This window comes from Lissotriton vulgaris, chromosome 3_2, assembly GCF_964263255.1.
Source record: "Lissotriton vulgaris chromosome 3_2, aLisVul1.2, whole genome shotgun sequence".
Lineage (NCBI taxonomy): Eukaryota > Metazoa > Chordata > Amphibia > Caudata > Salamandridae > Lissotriton > Lissotriton vulgaris.
The window spans coordinates 287,961,848-287,982,137 of NC_141690.1; the positions used below are offsets into that span (position 1 = coordinate 287,961,848).

Here is a 20,290-nt window from a genome sequence, read left to right on the forward strand (position 1 = left end):
TTATTAAATAACACTTACTCTGGGAATGAGTGCTTGGTCTGTTAGTGAACAGAGGACGCTACAATAGGTCCTAGGTGGTCCTTTGTGTAAATAGCAGCAGATGACGCCTTGACTGGTTCAAAGGAGGATGCCCACAGTGCCGGTGAGGGGCCACACTGCTTACATTTAGTTGTGAGCTTGAGGGAGCAAGAGTGACAGTCACTCTGCGCACCATACAGAGGGATTTGAAGTCATTTCTTCTTGTGCTGGAAGCGAACGTAGGGCGGTAAGATCTGGCATGGCGGAAGCACCGAAAGCAGCCCCAATAGGAATTCTACTGCACAATTAGAATAACTTATAAACAATAGAAAGGTAGATAGCAATACATACAAAGCTTGACTACAATCACAACCTTTACTAGGGTGGCTTCAACTGCTTTGGCCGGAAGAAATACAGATTCAGTGAAGAGTAGAACTGCCCAAGTTTCAAGATGTTTCCAGAGTTCTGAATTCACACCTTTTCTTAAACCTTTAGCGGGGATGGGTCGCAGTGACATAGGGTGATCGTTTTTTCAGAAGCATTATCAGAACCACCTGCTGCAGGTAAATAGGGACAGTGGCAAAGGTATAATGTGAAACAGGCAGCGGCAGAACACTAAGATGAGAGGGAGGGCAAAGATTAATAGAGAGACATTTCATGCTTGATAGGCTGGAAAGAACAGCTTCCTGATCTAATTGGCCAAGGATCAACCAGGGGAATGTTTTCAGCTTGAGGGCGCCAGCGACCCTGAGGGTCCGGGTGCGCCCGCCGGCCCAGAGGGTTCTAGCTCCAGCTGAGCTAGAGGGTCAGGGCCGAAACTATTTCCAGATTCAGGGTTGGACTTGGCTACAGACTCAGTGTGGCAATTTACTACAGTACTAGTGAATCCATAGGTGATCCAGTGAAGGAAAAGAGTGTTTGGGCGATGGGATTCAGGGTTGTAGTTCGCACCAAGACCCAAAGGGGCAGTTGCAGGGGGGGGGGAATCTATGGAATGGCGGAACACTGAGGGTCGATCAAAGAGCAGGGGCGGTTACTGTCTCTAATGGAAGATGCTTACGGTGGCACCCTGAGGCGATCTGCAAACCCTGACAACCAAAGGAATGGAAAATCGGAAGGAAGGGAGCAACGTAGTAAGCAGGGTGGGAAACCGACCAAGTACGGAAAAGTAGTGAGGAAGAAAGGGAGGAGTGAGTGATCCTGGCAGCAAGGCGACGACAGACACACACCTAGGTACTAAAGAGGAGTGAGTGACCCAGGCAGCAAGACGACGACGGACACACATCCAGGTACTAAAGAGGAGTGAGTGACCCAGGCAGCAAGACGACGACGGACACACATACAGGTACTAAAGAGCAGTGAGTGACCCAGGCAGCAAGACGACGACGGACACACATACAGGTACTAAAGAGGAGTGAGTGACCCAGGCAGCAAGGCGACGACAGACACACCTAGGTACTAAAGAGGAGTGAGTGACCCTGGCAGCAATGCGATGAGACATCCAGGTACTAAGGAGGAGTGACTGACCCAGGCAGCAAGACGACGACGGACACACATCCAGGTACTAAGGAGGAGTGAGTGACCCAGGCAGCAAGACGACGACGGACACACATCCAGGTACTAAGGAGGAGTGAGTGACCCTGGCAGCTGACGACGACGGACACACATCCAGGTACTAAGGAGGAGTGAGTGACCCTGGCAGCAAGGTGATGACACTCCGGTACTAAGGAGGAGTGAGTGACCCTGGCAGCAAGACGACGACGGACACACATACAGGTACTAAGGAGGAGTGAGTGACCCTGGCAGCAAGACGACGACGGACACACATACAGGTACTAAGGAGGAGTGAGTGACCCTGGCAGCATGACGACGACGGACACACATCCAGGTACTAAGGAGGAGTGAGTGACCCTGGCAGCAAGGTGATGACACTCCGGTACTAAGGAGGAGTGAGTGACCCTGGCAGCAAGACGACGACGGACACACATCCAGGTACTAAGGAGGAGTGAGTGACCCAGGCAGCAAGACGACGACGGACACACATCCAGGTACTAAGGAGGAGTGAGTGACCCTGGCAGCAAGACGACGACGGACACACATACAGGTACTAAGGAGGAGTGAGTGACCCTGGCAGCATGACGACGACGGACACACATCCAGGTACTAAGGAGGAGTGAGTGACCCTGGCAGCAAGGTGATGACACTCCGGTACTAAGGAGGAGTGAGTGACCCTGGCAGCAAGACGACGACGGACACACATACAGGTACTAAGGAGGAGTGAGTGACCCTGGCAGCAAGACGACGACGGACACACATACAGGTACTAAGGAGGAGTGAGTGACCCTGGCAGCAAGGCATTGACACCCAGGTACTAAGGAGTGAGCGAGTGACCCTGGCAGCAAGTTGACGACATCCAGGTACTGAGGAGGAGTGAGTGACCCTGGCAGCAAGGTGATGACACTCCGGTACTAAGGAGGAGTGAGTGACCCTGGCAGCAAGACGACGACGGACACACATACAGGTACTAAGGAGGAGTGAGTGACCCTGGGAGCAAGGCATTGACACCCAGGTACTAAGGATGAGAGAGTGACCCTGGCTGCAAGGCGATGACACCCAGGTACTGAGGAGGAGTGAGTGACACTGGCATCGAGGCGACGACAGACACCCAGGTACTGAGGAGGTGTGAGTGACGCTGGCAGCAATGCGATGAGACATCCAGGTACTAAGGAGTAGTGAGTGACCCTGGCAGCAAGGTGATGACACCCAGGTACTAAGGAGTGAGCAAGTGAGCCTGGCAGCAAGTTGACGACATCCAGGTACTGAGGAGGAGTGAGTGATCCTGGCAGCAATGAGACAGCAGACACCCAGGTACTAAGGAGGAGTGAGTGACCCTGGAAGCAAAGCGATAACACCCAGGTACTAGGGAGGAGTGAGTGACCCTGGCAGCAAGGCTATGACACTCCGGTACTAAGGAGGAGTGAGTGACCCTGGCAGCAAGGCAATGACACCCAGGCATTAAGGAGGAGTGAGTGACCCTGGCAGCAAGGTGATGACAGGCACCCAGGTACTAAGGAGGAGTGAGTGACCTGGCAGCAAGACGACAACAGACACCCAGGTACTAAGGAGGAGTGAGTGACCCTGGCAGTAAGGCGATGACACTCCCGCAATAAGGAGGAGTGAGTGACCCTGGCAGCAAGGCAATGACACCCAAGCATTAAGGAGGAGTGAGTGACCCTGGCAGCAAGGCGATGACAAGCACCCAGGTACTAAGGAGGAGTGAGTGACCCTGGGAGCAAGGCGATGACACTCTGGTACTAAGGAGGAGTGAGTGACCCTGGCAGCAAGACGACAACAGACACCCAGGTACTAAGGAGGAGTGAGTGACCCTGGCATCGAGGCGACGACAGACACCCAGGTACTGAGGAGGTGTGAGTGAAGCTGGCAGCAATGCGATAAGACATCCAGGTACTAAGGAGTAGTGAGAGTACCTGGGTGTCATTACCTTGCTGCCAGGGTCAAAGGAGTGAGTGAGTGACCCTGGCTGCAAGTTGACAGCATCCAGGTACTGAGGAGGAGTGAGTGACCCTGGCAGCAAGGCGATGACACCCAGGTACTGAGGAGAAGTGAGTGACCCTGGCAGCAAGGCAATGACACCCAGGTACTAGGGAGGAGTGAGTGACCCTGGCAGCAAGGCGATGACACCCAGGTACTAGGGAGGAGTGAGTGATCCTGACAGCAAGGCGACGGCAGACACCCAGGTACTAAGGAGAAGTGAGTGACCCTGGAAGCAAAGTGATAACACCCAGGTACTAGGGAGGAGTGAGTGACCCTGGCAGCAAGGCTATGACACCCAGGCATTAAGGAGGAGTGAGTGACCCTGGCAGCAAGGCAATGACACCCAGGCATTAAGGAGGAGTGAGTGACCCTGGCAGCAAGGCGATGACACTCCGGTACTAAGGAGGAGTGAGTGACCCTGGCAGCAAGGCGATGACACTCCGGTACTAAGGAGGAGTGAGTGACCCTGGCAGCAAGACGACAACAGACACCCAGGTACTAAGAAGGAGTGAGTGACCCTGGCAGTAAGGCAATGACACTCCCGTAGTAAGGAGGAGTGAGTGACCCTGGCAGCAAGACGACAACAGACACCCAGGTACTAAGGAGAAGTGAGTCACCCTGGCTGCAAGGCGATGACACCCAGGTACTGAGGAGGAGTGAGTGACCCTGGCATCGAGGCGACGACAGACACCCAGGTACTGAGGAGGAGTGAGTGACCCTGGCATCGAGGCAACGACAGACACCCAGGTACTGAGGAGGTGTGAGTGACGCTGGCAGCAAGACGACAACAGACACCCAGGTACTAAGGAGGAGTGAGTGACCCTGGCAGTAAGGCGATGACACTCCCATACTAAGGAGGAGTGAGTGACCCTGGCAGCAAGGCAATGACACCCAGGCATTAAGGAGGAGTGCGTGACCCTGGCAGCAAGGCGATGACAGGCCCCCAGGTACTAAGGAGGAGTGAGTGACCCTGGCAGCAAGGCGATTACACTCCGGTACTAAGGAGGAGTGAGTGACCCTGGCAGCAAGGCGATGACACTCCGGTACTAAGGAGGAGTGAGTGACCCTGGCAGCAAGGCGATGACAAGCACCCAGGTACTAAGGAGGAGTAAGTGACCCTGGCAGCAAGGCGATGACACTCCGGTACTAAGGAGGAGTGAGTGACCTGGCAGCAAGACGACAACAGACACCCAGGTACTAAGGAGGAGTGAGTGACCCTGGCAGTAAGGCGATGACACTCCCGCACTAAGGAGGAGTGAGTGACCCTGGCAGCAAGGCAATGACACCCAAGCATTAAGGAGGAGTGAGTGACCCTGGCAGCAAGGCGATGACAAGCACCCAGGTACTAAGGAGGAGTGAGTGACCCTGGGAGCAAGGCGATGACACTCCGGTACTAAGGAGGAGTGAGTGACCCTGGCAGCAAGACGACAACAGACACCCAGGTACTAAGGAGGAGTGAGTGACCTGGCAGCAAGACGACAACAGACACCCAGGTACTAAGGAGGAGTGAGTGACCCTGGCAGTAAGGCGATGACACTCCCGCACTAAGGAGGAGTGAGTGACCCTGGCAGCAAGGCAATGACACCCAAGCATTAAGGAGGAGTGAGTGACCCTGGCAGCAAGGCGATGACAAGCACCCAGGTACTAAGGAGGAGTGAGTGACCCTGGGAGCAAGGCGATGACACTCCGGTACTAAGGAGGAGTGAGTGACCCTGGCAGCAAGACGACAACAGACACCCAGGTACTAAGGAGGAGTGAGTGACCTGGCAGCAAGACGACAACAGACACCCAGGTACTAAGGAGGAGTGAGTGACCCTGGCAGTAAGGCGATGACACTCCCGCAATAAGGAGGAGTGAGTGACCCTGGCAGCAAGGCAATGACACCCAAGCATTAAGGAGGAGTGAGTGACCCTGGCAGCAAGGCGATGACAAGCACCCAGGTACTAAGGAGGAGTGAGTGACCCTGGGAGCAAGGCGATGACACTCCGGTACTAAGGAGGAGTGAGTGACCCTGGCAGCAAGACGACAACAGACACCCAGGTACTAAGGAGGAGTGAGTGACCCTGGCATCGAGGCGACGACAGACACCCAGGTACTAAGGAGGAGTGAGTGACCCTGGCAGTAAGGCGATGACACTCCCGCACTAAGGAGGAGTGAGTGACCCTGGCAGCAAGGCAATGACACCCAAGCATTAAGGAGGAGTGAGTGACCCTGGCAGCAAGGCGATGACAAGCACCCAGGTACTAAGGAGGAGTGAGTGACCCTGGGAGCAAGGCGATGACACTCCGGTACTAAGGAGGAGTGAGTGACCCTGGCAGCAAGACGACAACAGACACCCAGGTACTAAGGAGGAGTGAGTGACCTGGCAGCAAGACGACAACAGACACCCAGGTACTAAGGAGGAGTGAGTGACCCTGGCAGTAAGGCGATGACACTCCCGCACTAAGGAGGAGTGAGTGACCCTGGCAGCAAGGCAATGACACCCAAGCATTAAGGAGGAGTGAGTGACCCTGGCAGCAAGGCGATGACAAGCACCCAGGTACTAAGGAGGAGTGAGTGACCCTGGGAGCAAGGCGATGACACTCCGGTACTAAGGAGGAGTGAGTGACCCTGGCAGCAAGACGACAACAGACACCCAGGTACTAAGGAGGAGTGAGTGACCTGGCAGCAAGACGACAACAGACACCCAGGTACTAAGGAGGAGTGAGTGACCCTGGCAGTAAGGCGATGACACTCCCGCAATAAGGAGGAGTGAGTGACCCTGGCAGCAAGGCAATGACACCCAAGCATTAAGGAGGAGTGAGTGACCCTGGCAGCAAGGCGATGACAAGCACCCAGGTACTAAGGAGGAGTGAGTGACCCTGGGAGCAAGGCGATGACACTCCGGTACTAAGGAGGAGTGAGTGACCCTGGCAGCAAGACGACAACAGACACCCAGGTACTAAGGAGGAGTGAGTGACCCTGGCATCGAGGCGACGACAGACACCCAGGTACTGAGGAGGTGTGAGTGAAGCTGGCAGCAATGCGATAAGACATCCAGGTACTAAGGAGTAGTGAGAGTACCTGGGTGTCATTACCTTGCTGCCAGGGTCAAAGGAGTGAGTGAGTGACCCTGGCTGCAAGTTGACAGCATCCAGGTACTGAGGAGGAGTGAGTGACCCTGGCAGCAAGGCGATGACACCCAGGTACTGAGGAGAAGTGAGTGACCCTGGCAGCAAGGCAATGACACCCAGGTACTAGGGAGGAGTGAGTGACCCTGGCAGCAAGGCGATGACACCCAGGTACTAGGGAGGAGTGAGTGATCCTGGCAGCAAGGCGACGGCAGACACCCAGGTACTAAGGAGGAGTGAGTGACCCTGGAAGCAAAGCGATGACACTCTGGTACTAAGGAGGAGGAGTGAGTGACCCTGGCAGCAAGACGACAACAGAAACCCAGGTACCAAGGAGGAGTGAGTGACCCTGGCTGCAGGGCGATGACACCCAGGTACTAAAGAGTGAGTGAGTGACCCTGGCAGCAATATGACGACATCCAGGTACTGAGGAGGAGTGAGTGACCCTGGCAGCAAGGCAATGACACCCAGGTACTAGGGAGGAGTGAGTGACCTTGGCAGCAAGGCGATGACACCCAGGTACTAAGGAGGAGTGAGTGACCCTGGCAGCAAGACGACAACAGACACCCAGGTACTAAGGAGGAGTGAGTGACCCTGGCTGCAAGGCGATGACACCCAGGTACTAAAGAGTGAGCGAGTGACCCTGGCAGCAATATGACAACATCAAGGTACTGAGGAGGAGTGAGTGACCCTGGCAGCAAGGCGATGACACCCAGGTACTAAGGAGGAGTGAGTGACCCTGGCAGCAAGGTGATGACACCCAGGTACTAAAGAGTGAGTGAGTGACCCTGGCAGCAATATGACGACATCCAGGTACTGAGGAGGAGTGAGTGACCCTGGCAGCAAGGCAATGACACCCAGGTACTAGGGAGGAGTGAGTGACCTTGGCAGCAAGGCGATGACACCCAGGTACTAAGGAGGAGTGAGTGACCCTGGCAGCAAGACGACAACAGACACCCAGGTACTAAGGAGGAGTGAGTGACCCTGGCTGCAAGGCGATGATACCCAGGTACTGAGGAGGAGTGAGTGACCCTGCCATCGAGGCAACGACAAGCACCCAGGTACTGTGGAGGTGTGAGTGACGCTGGCAGCAATGCGATGAGACATCCAGGTACTAAGGAGGAGTGAGTGACCCTGGCAGCAAGGCGACGATACCCAGGCATTAAGGAGGAGTGAGTGACCCTGGCAGCAAGGCGATGACAGGCACCCAGGTACTAAGGAGGAGTGATTGACCCTGGCAGCAAGGCGATGACACGCCGGTACTAAGGAGGAGTGAGTGAATCTGGCAGCAAGGCGATGACACTCCGGTACTAAGGAGGAGTGAGTGACCCTGGCAGCAAGACAACAACAGACACCCAGGTACTAAGGAGGAGTGAGTGACCCTGGAAGCAAAGCGATGACACTCTGGTACTAAGGAGGAGGAGTGAGTGACCCTGGCAGCAAGATGACAACAGACACCCAGGTACTAAGGAGGAGTGAGTGACCCTGGCAGTAAGGCAATGACACTCAGGTACTAAAGAGTGAGTGAGTGACCCTGGCAGCAATATGACGACATCCAGGTACTGAGGAGGAGTGAGTGACCCTGGCAGCAAGACGACAACAGACACCCAGGTACTAAGGAGGAGTGAGTGACCCTGGCTGCAAGGCGATGACACCCAGGTACTAAAGAGTGAGCGAGTGACCCTGGCAGCAATATGACGACATCCAGGTACTGAGGAGGAGTGAGTGACCCTGGCAGCAAGGCGATGACACCCAGGTACTAAGGAGGAGTGAGTGACCCTGGCAGCAAGGTGATGACACCCAGGTACTAAAGAGTGAGTGAGTGACCCTGGCAGCAATATGACGACATCCAGGTACTGAGGAGGAGTGAGTGACCCTGGCAGCAAGGCAATGACACCCAGGTACTAGGGAGGAGTGAGTGACCTTGGCAGCAAGGCGATGACACCCAGGTACTAAGGAGGAGTGAGTGACCCTGGCAGCAAGACGACAACAGACACCCAGGTACTAAGGAGGAGTGAGTGACCCTGGCTGCAAGGCGATGATACCCAGGTACTGAGGAGGAGTGAGTGACCCTGCCATAGAGGCAACGACAAGCACCCAGGTACTGTGGAGGTGTGAGTGACGCTGGCAGCAATGCGATGGGACATCCAGGTACTAAGGAGTAGTGAGTGACCCTGGCAGCAAGGCGATGACACTTCGGTACTAAGGAGGAGTGAGTGACCCTGGCAGCAAGGCAACGATACCCAGGCATTAAGGAGGAGTGAGTGACCCTGGCAGCAAGGCGATGACAGGCACCCAGGTACTAAGGAGGAGTGATTGACCCTGGCAGCAAGGCGATGACACGCCGGTACTAAGGAGGAGTGAGTGAATCTGGCAGCAAGGCGATGACACTCCGGTACTAAGGAGGAGTGAGTGACCCTGGCAGCAAGACAACAACAGACACCCAGGTACTAAGGAGGAGTGAGTGATGCTGGTAGTAAGGCGATGACACTCCGATACTAAGGAGGAGTGAGTGACCCTGGCAGCAAGGCAATGACACCCAGGCACTAAGGAGGAGTGAGTGATACTGGCATTGAGGCGATGACAAACACCCAGGTACTGAGGAGGAGTGAGTGACCCTGGCAGCAAGCCGATGACACCCAGGCACCAAGGAGTGAGTGAGTGACCCTGGAGCAAGGCGACGGCAGACACCCAGGTACTAAGGAGGAGTGAGCTTTGTGTGCTGAAGTCCACTGGGGATATCCCGCTGGGAGAGGTAGATTTAATTGAGTAAACAACCATTTCTGAAATCTTACCATAAACTGGTGCATTAGGAAACAGTATTGGATGCTATTTTCAGTAAAGTAGACATCTGTCCATGAGCTAATTAAAATCGTTCTCCGAAACCACAGAAAAACAGGAATATGCTTTGGATAGAAGCAAATGTCGACTTACTCTGTATCTCATGGAGGACTACGTTCTCTTGGACCAGGTCTAGCGGGAGCACAGAGAGGAAATCATCATTCTGTTCAGCAAGCATCTCTACCATCTGAAATTATATATAAAAACAAATAACACCACCTATTAGTCAGCCTTCAGTCAAGCACCCTGCGGAGAAGATAAAATGATATGTTTGTTCTTACTTTAGCACGGTTATGTGGGCAGCAGAGAATTGGTGCTACTTTTACTATAACGTTTCTGTGACAAAAAGCTTCTAGATAAGTTTTAGGACAGCCTATAGATTCTAGGTTTTGAACTGCATGGGTTTGTTAAAGCCAGGATTTTGCTGAGTTTGTCCTCTAACTCTTTTTAGGGGCATGACTTAAGCCTGCTATTGGCCAACAGGGTCATGTGATCTACTGTGAACAATAATTTGCTTTCATAAACAGGTTTCACATCGCAGTTTTCTGCCTGTGACCTACAGAGCCATGTAATCTACTGTAAACCATCTCCGTTCATATGTAGTCTTTGCCCCAGTGATCCGTCACTTACAGGATCATGTGATCTACTGTGAACCATCTCCACTCATATGTGGGAGTCCTCTCTGCAGTGTTCTACCTGTTGCCTACAGGGTCATGTGATCTACTGTAAACCATCATCTCCCTTTACATGCAGGTTTCCCCAGGAGTCCTCACTGCAGTGTTCTGCCTGTGGCCTACAGGGCCATGCGATCTACTGTGAACCATCTCCACTCATTTTTTTTTTTTTTTTTTTTAAGACGTTTATTAATGTTCAAAGGTGCAGTACATATAGCAAAGCCTACAACCCTGCGGGCCGGCTGCAAATGAACGGTGAATCGTAAGGATGTAGGTCAGCATAGGAGGGCGTGTCATTGCGCCCCTTGTGTCCCCGGTGTACTAGGACATAGATAAGATAGTCACATTATCTTAAGTTCAAGAAAAGAAAAGTCCATAAATGACGCCTTATTTTTCATTTTTTTCTAGAACTGAGCCATGAAATCGGCAAACTAAACAAAACAGTTCGTATCGGTATGTCCCAATGTTCCTATCGCGACCTCACCACTTGAAGTCCGTCCCACTTGCACGGTGTTAGTAGGAGCCACCTCTGATCGGTGTGTTGTTTGCCGATGCTGTTACAGTGCAACAGGAGGTCAGAGGTGTGTATACGCAAGCGTGCTCGAATTTAGAGTGGGACAGCCCCTGTGGGCCATGGTGGTTCGCCGGTCGCCGGCCTTGTTAGTGGAGCATGTGGCAGAACCATCTCCACTCATATGTGGGAGTCCTCTCTGCAGTGTTCTACCTGTTGCCTACAGGGTCATGTGATCTACTGTAAACCATCATCTCCCTTTATATGCAGGTTTCCCCAGGAGTCCTCGCTGCAGTGTTCTGCCTGTGGCCTATAGGGCCATGTGATCTACTGTGAACCATCTCCACTCATATGTGGGAGTCCTCTCTGCAGTGTTCTACCTGTTGCCTACAGGGTCATGGGATCTACTGTAAACCATCATCTCCCTTTATATGCAGGTTTCCCCAGGAGTCCTAACTGTAGTGTTCTGCCTGTGGCCTACAGGGCCATGTGATCTACTGTGAACCATCTCCACTCATATGTGGGAGTCCTCTCTGCAGTGTTCTACCTGTTGCCTACAGGGTCATGTGATCTACTGTAAACCATCATCTCCCTTTATATGCAGGTTTCCCCAGGAGTCCTCACTGCAGTGTTCTGCCTGTGGCCTACAGGGCCATGTGATCTACTGTGAACCATCTCCACTCATATGTGGGAGTCCTCTCTGCAGTGTTCTACCTGTTGCCTACAGGGTCATGTGATCTACTGTAAACCATCATCTCCCTTTATATGCAGGTTTCCCCAGGAGTCCTCACTGCAGTGTTCTGCCTGTGGCCTACAGGGCCATGTGATCTACTGTGAACCATCTCCACTCATATGTCGGAGTCCTCTCTGCAGTGTTCTACCTGTTGCCTACAGGGTCATGTGATCTACTGTAAACCATCATCTCCCTTTATATGCAGGTTTCCCCAGGAGTCCTCACTGCAGTGTTCTGCCTGTGGCCTACAGGGCCATGTGATCTACTGTGAACCATCTCCACTCATATGTGGGAGTCCTCTCTGCAGTGTTCTACCTGTTGCCTACAGGGTCATGTGATCTACTGTAAACCATCATCTCCCTTTATATGCAGGTTTCCCCAGGAGTCCTCACTGCAGTGTTTTGCCTGTTGCCTACAGGGCCATGTGATCTACTGTGAACCATCTCCACTCATATGTGGGAGTCCTCTCTGCAGTGTTCTACCTGTTGCATACAGGGTCATGTGATCTACTGTGAACCATCTCCATTCATATGCAGTCTACGCCTCAGTGTTCTTTTCACTTACAGGGTCATGTGATCTACCGTAAACCATTATCTCCGTTTGGTGAAGCGGCCAGGGCAGCTGACTTCGGAGCACAGGGTTCACGGTTTGATCCCCGGCTCCGGCGGCAGCTTAGCTCAGTACTGTGCGACTCTGGGCAATAGCTCACCTAATTTCCATGACGGCAGCCAGCGCCTTGAGACCTGTAAGGGTGAGCTGCTTGCGCTTTACAAATCCGGATTTACAATTTTTACATTTTACATGCAGGTTTCCCCGAGAGTCCTCTCTGCAATGTTCTACCTGTGGCCTACAGGGTCATGTCCATGAGAACTTCATATGGTTATACTTCTGGCCTCTTGTCCACCCACACATGGTAGGAAGCATTTTAAATCAGGAGAAGAGCAGGAAGCCAGGGTGCTAAGACTTTGGACATTGTCTAGAAGTGTCAGTTTTCAATCACATAAATCAGAGAAAAGTAGCCTTTTTAGACCCATACCTTGACACTCACAGGGCATTCTGGGTAGGACACTGTGCTCTACCCAAGCGAGCCACACCACACTGCGTTTCTAGGCTTCATAAACACTCTGGCTTGGTAGGGTCCCCAGTATGCTGGCAAAGCCAGAGCCCAAATAATGCAGAAATTCACCAAGGCAAGTTTACCTGCTTTCTCCAGGTCCCTATGATAAAAACTACAAATAATCCAGCCCTCCTATAACTTGCCATGGGAACGCTTGAGGCCCCAGTGGGGCAGACAGACTGTTGGGGGCTTTAGAGGTGGAGCTGAAGTCCGATGCCAGGACAGCCACCAATCCTTCAGAAAATACAATGTTTCCTATCAATACTTGACTACCATCCGTCTCCAGTCTTGGTGCCGGGGGCGAACAAAGGAATGTTGGAGAGGCTGCAGCAGAAGGGGCACCTTAGTGCGCTTACTATGGCATTGCCCAAAGCTGGTCCAATCCTGCGGACAAGCCCTGGATGCCATAGATGGAGCCTTAAATACAACAATCCTGCGGTTTCCTGACAACACTATACTGGGGAATCCTAACCTGATGACAAACCCTCTGCGGTGGATGATTGAGGGGGGCAGATTGCCCTGGCTTTAGGGGTCGCTAATCAGGACATACTCTCTGCCTTGGTCTCAGATAGGATCCCCGATTATACAGCTCGGTTACATAAACTAGGATATATTTTGGAGCTGGAAAAGCTATCCTTAGCAATGGAATCGAAGCAGGATACCTACCCTGAACTGTGGGCCCCATATATCACCATTCTAACCACCAAAGCCACCTAATTGACTTGCACACCTTATCTCAAGCGGTTGCAACTGCACCCCTCAACACAAACCCCCACTGAAACAATCCCGCCCAGGTGACTGAGTAACCTCCCATGCTAACTCTGGTCTGCAGCACAACCTATCATACCAAGGATGTATGTCATTTATGCTACTCTTATGGAAGGAGTGATGGGGGTACGTGTAAATTATGTGGAATGTTTTAGGAGTTTGTTTTTGGATTAGGATTTTGGGGACACTGCCGGCGCAGGGTTGTAGGCGGACAGCTGTATAGGTCACCTGATTTGCTTCTGCTTTCTACAGTAAACACAGAATTGATCCATAAAATAAAAATCTATCAATTGCATCCAGTGGGCTTTCTGCAGCCACCCCTTTTTACAGGGCTGGATTCAAGGTAAATCTTCAAAACTCTGCCACAGGGAAGACAAAGGCTGTAGCAGGTTTTGGGATTAAGGTATGGTCAGGTGCCAAGACAGGCCATGCCCACTCAAAAACAGCCAGCTGCATTTAGGAGCTTTCTGCCCTGGGTTGTGTAGAGGAAATTAGGGATAACCCTCCCAATCTGTGCCATGGGAGGTGCAGAAAGTCTGCTGGTTTCATTACGAGGTGGGGCACCTCCCGAAACTAGAGCAGGCTGTCCCATTCCCCCTCCCCCAAAATATCCAATCCTTCGTATCTGCCAGGGTGAAATCACCCCATTTTATTATTTGAATTAAAAGATTGTGGCTTTTATGCCACCTTGGATGGCAGATTGGGGTTTAGCCATCCGATTACCTTCCGGGCAAAATGTGCACACCTCTTGTGCCTCAGTTGTGGGTGCTCCAAGGTAAAGAGCATCAGTCGGGGGTGTGGACAAGATGGCGGAAGATACATAAGGGACCTCTTCTGGGACCTGCCTAGGATGTGGCGGATGCTGAAATCAAGATAGATAGGGCACAAAGGACTGGCCAGCCCTGATCAAACACAGCACCCCCTGCGGTCATCCTAGTTTGTGTACACGACTTCCAGGTCAAAGAAGAGATCCTGCGCAAAACCCGAGAAATACTCCTGATCACATTCAGGGAGGAAAACCTGATCCTCTACCAAGATCTAGCCTCCCTCACACTGCAGAAACAGAGGGTGTTCCGCCCTGTTACAGCACACCTCCCCAACCAGGAGATATCCTACTCATGGGGCCACACTTTTCCCCTAATCTTTCGCTTGGAGGGTAAACTCTACCAACTACGATCCTTAATGGAGGCCTGCCGGGTGTTAGGGCTGGACTCGCCTGAGGGGCGCGGATTAATTGGCCCCCCTCTATCCCAACTGTAAGAGCGGCATCTGTGTTGGAGGAGGCAGGGATCGTGACAGAAGGCGAGGTGACCAGACTCGCTGGAGATAATGAAGGGACAGCAAGCAGCTTTGGCAAAACCAAAAGTAGCTGGGAACTCTTTAACATTTCAAACGAGTATAGGGGCTGGGCAGTGAGAACGGGGAAAAAGTTGGCCACATGCAGGACCACCTATGGCTAAACGTGCAGCCCTGTTTGGCTGCAGCACTGAAAGTAAGCTGTTGTTCCAATTTTCAAGTTACTTCCTTTCTATTAGTTTTTTTGTATTTTTGTTGGGGCTCACAATCACTTCCACAATTGACACAGTGAAACCCCTACAGGCCAGCTGCAGAACTTATGGTGGCGTCTTAAAGACTTCCTATGCATGACAGGTAACAACACCACATACCTTAACACTCGTCCCTATCCTCCATGCAGCACACCCCACTTAGAATCCTTACTCTCAATGTGAGGAGGGCTCAACAACCCGATAAAATGCAGGGCAGTGCCATCATACTTGGAAAACTCGAGTGCAGATATGTGCCTCCTACAACAGACCCATTTGCTCGACAGGGTCTGTCACCGCCTTAGGTCGCACGCTTTTCCCCGCGCTCCTTCCGGGAAGAGGGGAGGTGAGGGGGAGGAGGGTTGGGTGCAGAAAGTTGCTGACTTAGAGGTAGGCTCCTCACTTATAGCTTCACACTTGAGTGCAAGACCTTGGCGGGCTCAATCTACAGAAGGTTGGCTCAATCTACACCCTGAACAACAGACAAGAGGTATTTCTCTGTACATCACTGGAAGAGGCAATGTCCACTGACAAAAGAAAGATTTTGCTGGGTGGAGACCTCAACCTGGTATTTGATAATACTTTAGAAAGATCGGCACAGAGACATGGGCAGGCGGGGGCCTTGTTGAAGGAGGCACATGCACGGATGAAAGACTTAGGGCTGTGGTGGCCGGCAAAAAACCTTCCAATAAGTTTGTGTTTAAAATAGGGACACACCTTGGATATAGTAAACACTTTTCCCTATCTGGGCCTTTTGTTTGATGGTGAAATTCAATTCAGCCCACTGGTCGAGGAACACTGTACTAAGCTGGTCTCTTCGAACGGTGCAATATTAAGCTTTGCTCATAGGCTGGGACGATGGTGCCCCAACAAGTAATGACTCTATATGGTTCAGTTAGTATGGCAAAGGCCCTGTACGGTGCGGAGGTATGGGGCTTCAGGGACTGTAAACAACTACAAGTAGAGGAAGACAAATTTCTCTACAGAATCCTGAAAATCCCACACTCCACCTCTGCCGAAATTGCTCACACAGAACTTGGGATTCCATATATTTCAGACTATGTCGAGTTGAGGCCAATTATAGCATGGATCAGAATTTGGACCAACCCAGAGGCAGCATTGAGCAGGGAAATTGTCACCGACTGTTTGCAAAGAGATAAGGGGTTACAAATTCCCTGGTTAAAATACGTTAAATGCACTTTAGAGAATATAGACCAGCATCTAATTTTTAGTGACCCTTCCTCAATTTCTATCAGTTGTAAATCAAGTTGCTTTTAGAAAAATTTGAAACTGTTAGGCTTGGTCCTAGACCCTTAAAGAGATCAATAGCAGCTCATGGTCTAGTCAGTATTGGGGCGGGTATGGAACCCTATCTGTTTTTGATGTATAACCAGCATGATAGATTTTTAATGTGCCGTTTTAGGCTCAATCTGTTACCTAATATTCTAGCTTATCCCTCTGATTTAACTGTAACGATTGAGCAGAAAGGTGTCTGCGGCTGCGACAATAGGTCTCCGCAGGACACCTTTCATTTTGTACATTTATGTTCATTTTATCGAAATCCTAGGCGTAGATTTTTGGTTGACATTCTCAGGAAGCAGAAATTTCGCCATGCAAGAGCTGCACTGCTTTTCTTACAGAGAGCTAGTGATACGCACACCTTATGCTCTATTATAAGCTTTTTAAAAGTAGCAGTAATACTGAGAAACACAAGAAATTAACCAACCTTTGTACATAATTATTATCTTTCTCTATGAATTGTACCTTCTACTCCCTGTAGTTTTAATTTGTCAAAAGTTCAGAAATGCAATTTATGTATTAAATCTTTTATTAAGCACAAGCAAGTATCATGCACCTCCAACATGGTGTGTGGGCCTGCACAACATTGGGGAAGCCGGAGCCTGAGACTCCACCGCTATCCACGACAGGATCAGTGGGCACAATGGTCGTTAACACAGCAAGCCGCCTACAACCCAGTCGGGCCGGCCGAGTCATAAGAGGTGCTACAGAGGTGCGGGCTATGTAATCCGAGTGCAATTATAAAGAGACATGGAAAAAACATAGAACTTCAAACAACCCCCCTTACCCTTCCCACCCCTACCCCCCCCTCTCCTTGTCCATTTCCGGGAATAATCGATTGGCTATTGTCTTCCATCAATGGTCAGGTGGTGCTGCTCTCGCCGGGCCGGTGCGCTTGTGGGAGCTTGTCTTGGGCGTTGGGAGAGGTGTTTCATCAAGGCGCAGCAGGCGCAGATAGCGTGGGCAGCTCACCTCTCGGAATTCCCCGGTAAGTAAGGCGAGGAATGGTCGCCAGAGCTCCGCAAATTCTGTTCCCCTCCCTGCCGCTGCCAGTGACAGTTTCTCCATTCCCAGGATCGCCCAGATCCGGTGGAGCCACCCCAGTTGCTGCGGCGCCTGGGTTGCTCTCGAATGGGCCACAATGTTTTGGACCGCCGCCCCCAAAGCAAGTGCAATCAGCCGCCCCCTCCAGGACTCTAGGGGATACATGAGATCGTTCGGGAGGCCTAACGAAATGTATGCGGGGAAGCGCGGCAGCTGAGTGTCTAAGTGTGCATCAATGAGATCCAGGATAGGGTCCCAATAGGGGCGAAGCGCCGCGCAGCTCCAGAGTAAGTGGTCCAGCGTACCCAGTTCCCCGCACCCTCTCCAACACCTATCGCTGACTCGGGCATCCCATTGGTGCAACCTCTCAGGGGTGTGGTACCAGTATGTGGCTACTTTAGTCAGTGTCTCGGTGAGCCCGGTGTGGTGTGCTGAGTGCCTGGCCCTGTGGTACACCCCTTCCCACTCCTTCCTTGTAAGCTGCCGCCCCAGGTCCCTCTCCCACCTAACCTGTCCCGCGTTGTATGTGTGAGCCTGGGTGAGGAGTAACTGTTGATAGAGGTCTGAAATCAGTTTTTTGTCCGAGGTGCGTGTCAGTAACCACTTTTCATAGGGCGTGAGGTGTCGTCGGGCACCGGGCTGGAGCGAGGGGTGGAGCACCCAGTGTCGCACCTGAAGGTACTGTAGGCGTTCCGATTCAGCCACACCGTAGTCCGTCTTAACCTGTTGGAACGAGAGGATCCCCTTGAGGTCGAACATGTGGCCCGCCGCCCTACAGGGAGTCGTTCGCCAGTTCGTGAAAGTTCTGACGTCCAAGCCGGGCGTGAAGTCAGGGTTTTCGAAGATGGGGTCATAGGCGAGGGAAAGGTGGTCAGTCCCCTGGCTACGGCCACTCTATCCCACACCCTCAGCGCGGTGCTTGTGATGTCAGAGGCATAGAGATTAGGGGGCCTGTGCTGGCGTGGTAGGAAAGGCACTCCCTGAAGGGTACGACCTGCCACCGCCTGGTCCTGGAAGAGCCAGTGCTTACCGGACTCCAGTTGAAACCACTCCACGAAGGTGCGCAATTGCGTCGCCTGGAAGTACAGGGCGAGGTCGGGCACCCGACCCCCCCATGGGCTGGGGGCAGAGTGGCGAGTGTGTGCTTAAACCGCGGTCGGCGGCCATTCCAGATGAATCGCGACAGCTCCGACTGGGTCTGTTGCAGCCAGCCATCTGGAGGATTCAAGGGGAGCGTCTGGAACAGGTATAAGATTTGCGGTAACAGCGTCATTTTGACGGCGGCGATTCTGCCCAGCCACAATAGTGTAAGCGGCTTCCATCTCCGTAGCTGCTCCCAGAGTTTGTCAGTGAGCGCCGCGTAGTTGGCCCGTGCAGTGCCCCGCACAGTAGGGGCTAGGCGGACACCCAGGTAAGGGATCGCCGCGTCCGACCACTGTATTTTAAATTCAGACTTAATCTCGGCCACCACGTCCGGCCCCAGGGAGATGTTTAGAGCTTCGGACTTCGCTTCATTGATTTTAAAACCCGAGGCCAGGGCAAATGTGTGAAGCTCCACGAAGAGAGCACGCAGGGACTGCATCGGGTTTGTGAGGGACAGCAGGACGTCGTCTGCGTAGAGGCTGATTTTGTGCGTGTCAGCTCCGAATTTAATGCCGGAGATGAGCGCATGTTGTCGCACCCTCTGGGCCATCGGCTCCATGTAAAGCGCAAATAGGAGCGGCGATAATGGGCAACCCTGGCGCGTGCCTCTGCCAATATCGAATCTCGGGGAAGTATGGCCGTTCACTCTCACGGTGGCGTTGGGCCGGCGATAGCAATTGAAGATGCGGTGGCGGAGCTTCTCCCCAAACCCGAAGTGGCGGAGAACCTGGTCGAGGTAGGGCCAGTGTACCCTATCGAATGCTTTCTCCGCATCGATGGTGAGGAGCATGCAGCCCGGTTTAGTGCGCGAACCAGCCTCAATGAGGTGCAACACTATCCTGGTGTTGTCGCTGGTCTGCCGTTGGGGGATAAAGCCCGACTGGTCAGGGTCAATTAGCTGCTGCATGTATGGGGCAATGCGGCCTGCCAGTATGCCGGTGTAAAGCTTCAGGTCCACATTCAGCAGCGAGATGGGCCTGTACGAGCCGCAAACCGTCGGGTCCCGGCCCGGTTTGGGAATTACTGAGATAGACGCCTCCAGCAGGTCCGTGTGAATGGCACCAGGTTTGTCGAAGGTGTTAAACAGGTCGCGCAAGAGGGGGGCAAGCTGCTGACAAAAGGACTTGTAGAAGGCCGCGGTAAAGCCGTCTGGGCCCGGGGATTTCCCGACTTTGAGGCGGGCAATCGCGGAGATGACTTCCTCTAGGCCTATGGGCCGTTCCAGGAAGTCTGCTTGGGCTTGGGTGAGGATGGGGAGCTCAGCCCCCTGTAAGTAGGCCGGTCCGGCAGCCGGGTCCAGGTGATCCGCGTCGTATAGCGCCGCGTAGAAGTTGCCGAAGGCCGCCGCTATGGCAGCGTCCTCCGTGAGCTGGCCGCCACCAGCAGATAGGAGGGAGCGCACCTGTTGCCGTTGGGTTTGCGCCCGCAGTCGGCTCGCCAGGAGTTTCCCGCAGCGGTCGCCTCCGGTGTATTCCGCCACGTCTTGATCTAAAGCCGCCAACATTTTACGCTCGGCGCACAATTGGCGCCATGCCCGAGCCGCCCCCGTGCGTTGGTGCATTTGTTCCAGTTCTGCCACCCGTTGGGTAAGTTCAGAACGCTTCAGGGCCCGTTCCATGTTGTTGGCGGTGGCTATGGAGATACGTTCACCGCGTAAGACCGCTTTGAGGGCCGCCCACTGCGTGGCCTTCGTGGTATCGTCGTTGGCGTTGTGTTCCAGGAAGTGGTCAATCGCGGTCTGGAGCCGTGTTTGGGTGTCGGGCAGGTGCAAGAGGCCGTCCCGCAATCTCCAGTGTCGCTGTGGAGCCGGCGCGGTCCCCATTCGAAATGTCGCAACTACCGGGGAATGGTCGGATAGCGCGGCAGGCATTATCTCCACCTCCTCCGCCCGTAGTGCCAGCTGCGAGGAGCATAGGAAATAGTCAAGCCTTGC

The 20,290-nt window shown here is 52.9% G+C and overlaps 1 protein-coding gene across 6 annotated transcripts in view; it reads right to left on the reverse strand.

Moving 5' to 3' along the window:
• Positions 1-20,290, reverse strand: part of LOC147725710 (uncharacterized) — a 137,787-nt gene that overhangs the window by 44,618 nt on the left and 72,879 nt on the right. For all 6 annotated transcript variants that reach the window (XR_015309802.1, XM_086964396.1, XM_086964397.1 and 3 more), the window contains one exon: positions 9,618-9,711. Coding sequence is in view for 5 of the 6 variants with exons in the window: in XM_086964396.1 (XP_086820522.1) it covers positions 9,618-9,711 (94 nt within the window). In the remaining variant the exon portion in view is untranslated. The remainder of the gene's footprint in view (positions 1-9,617; positions 9,712-20,290) is intronic.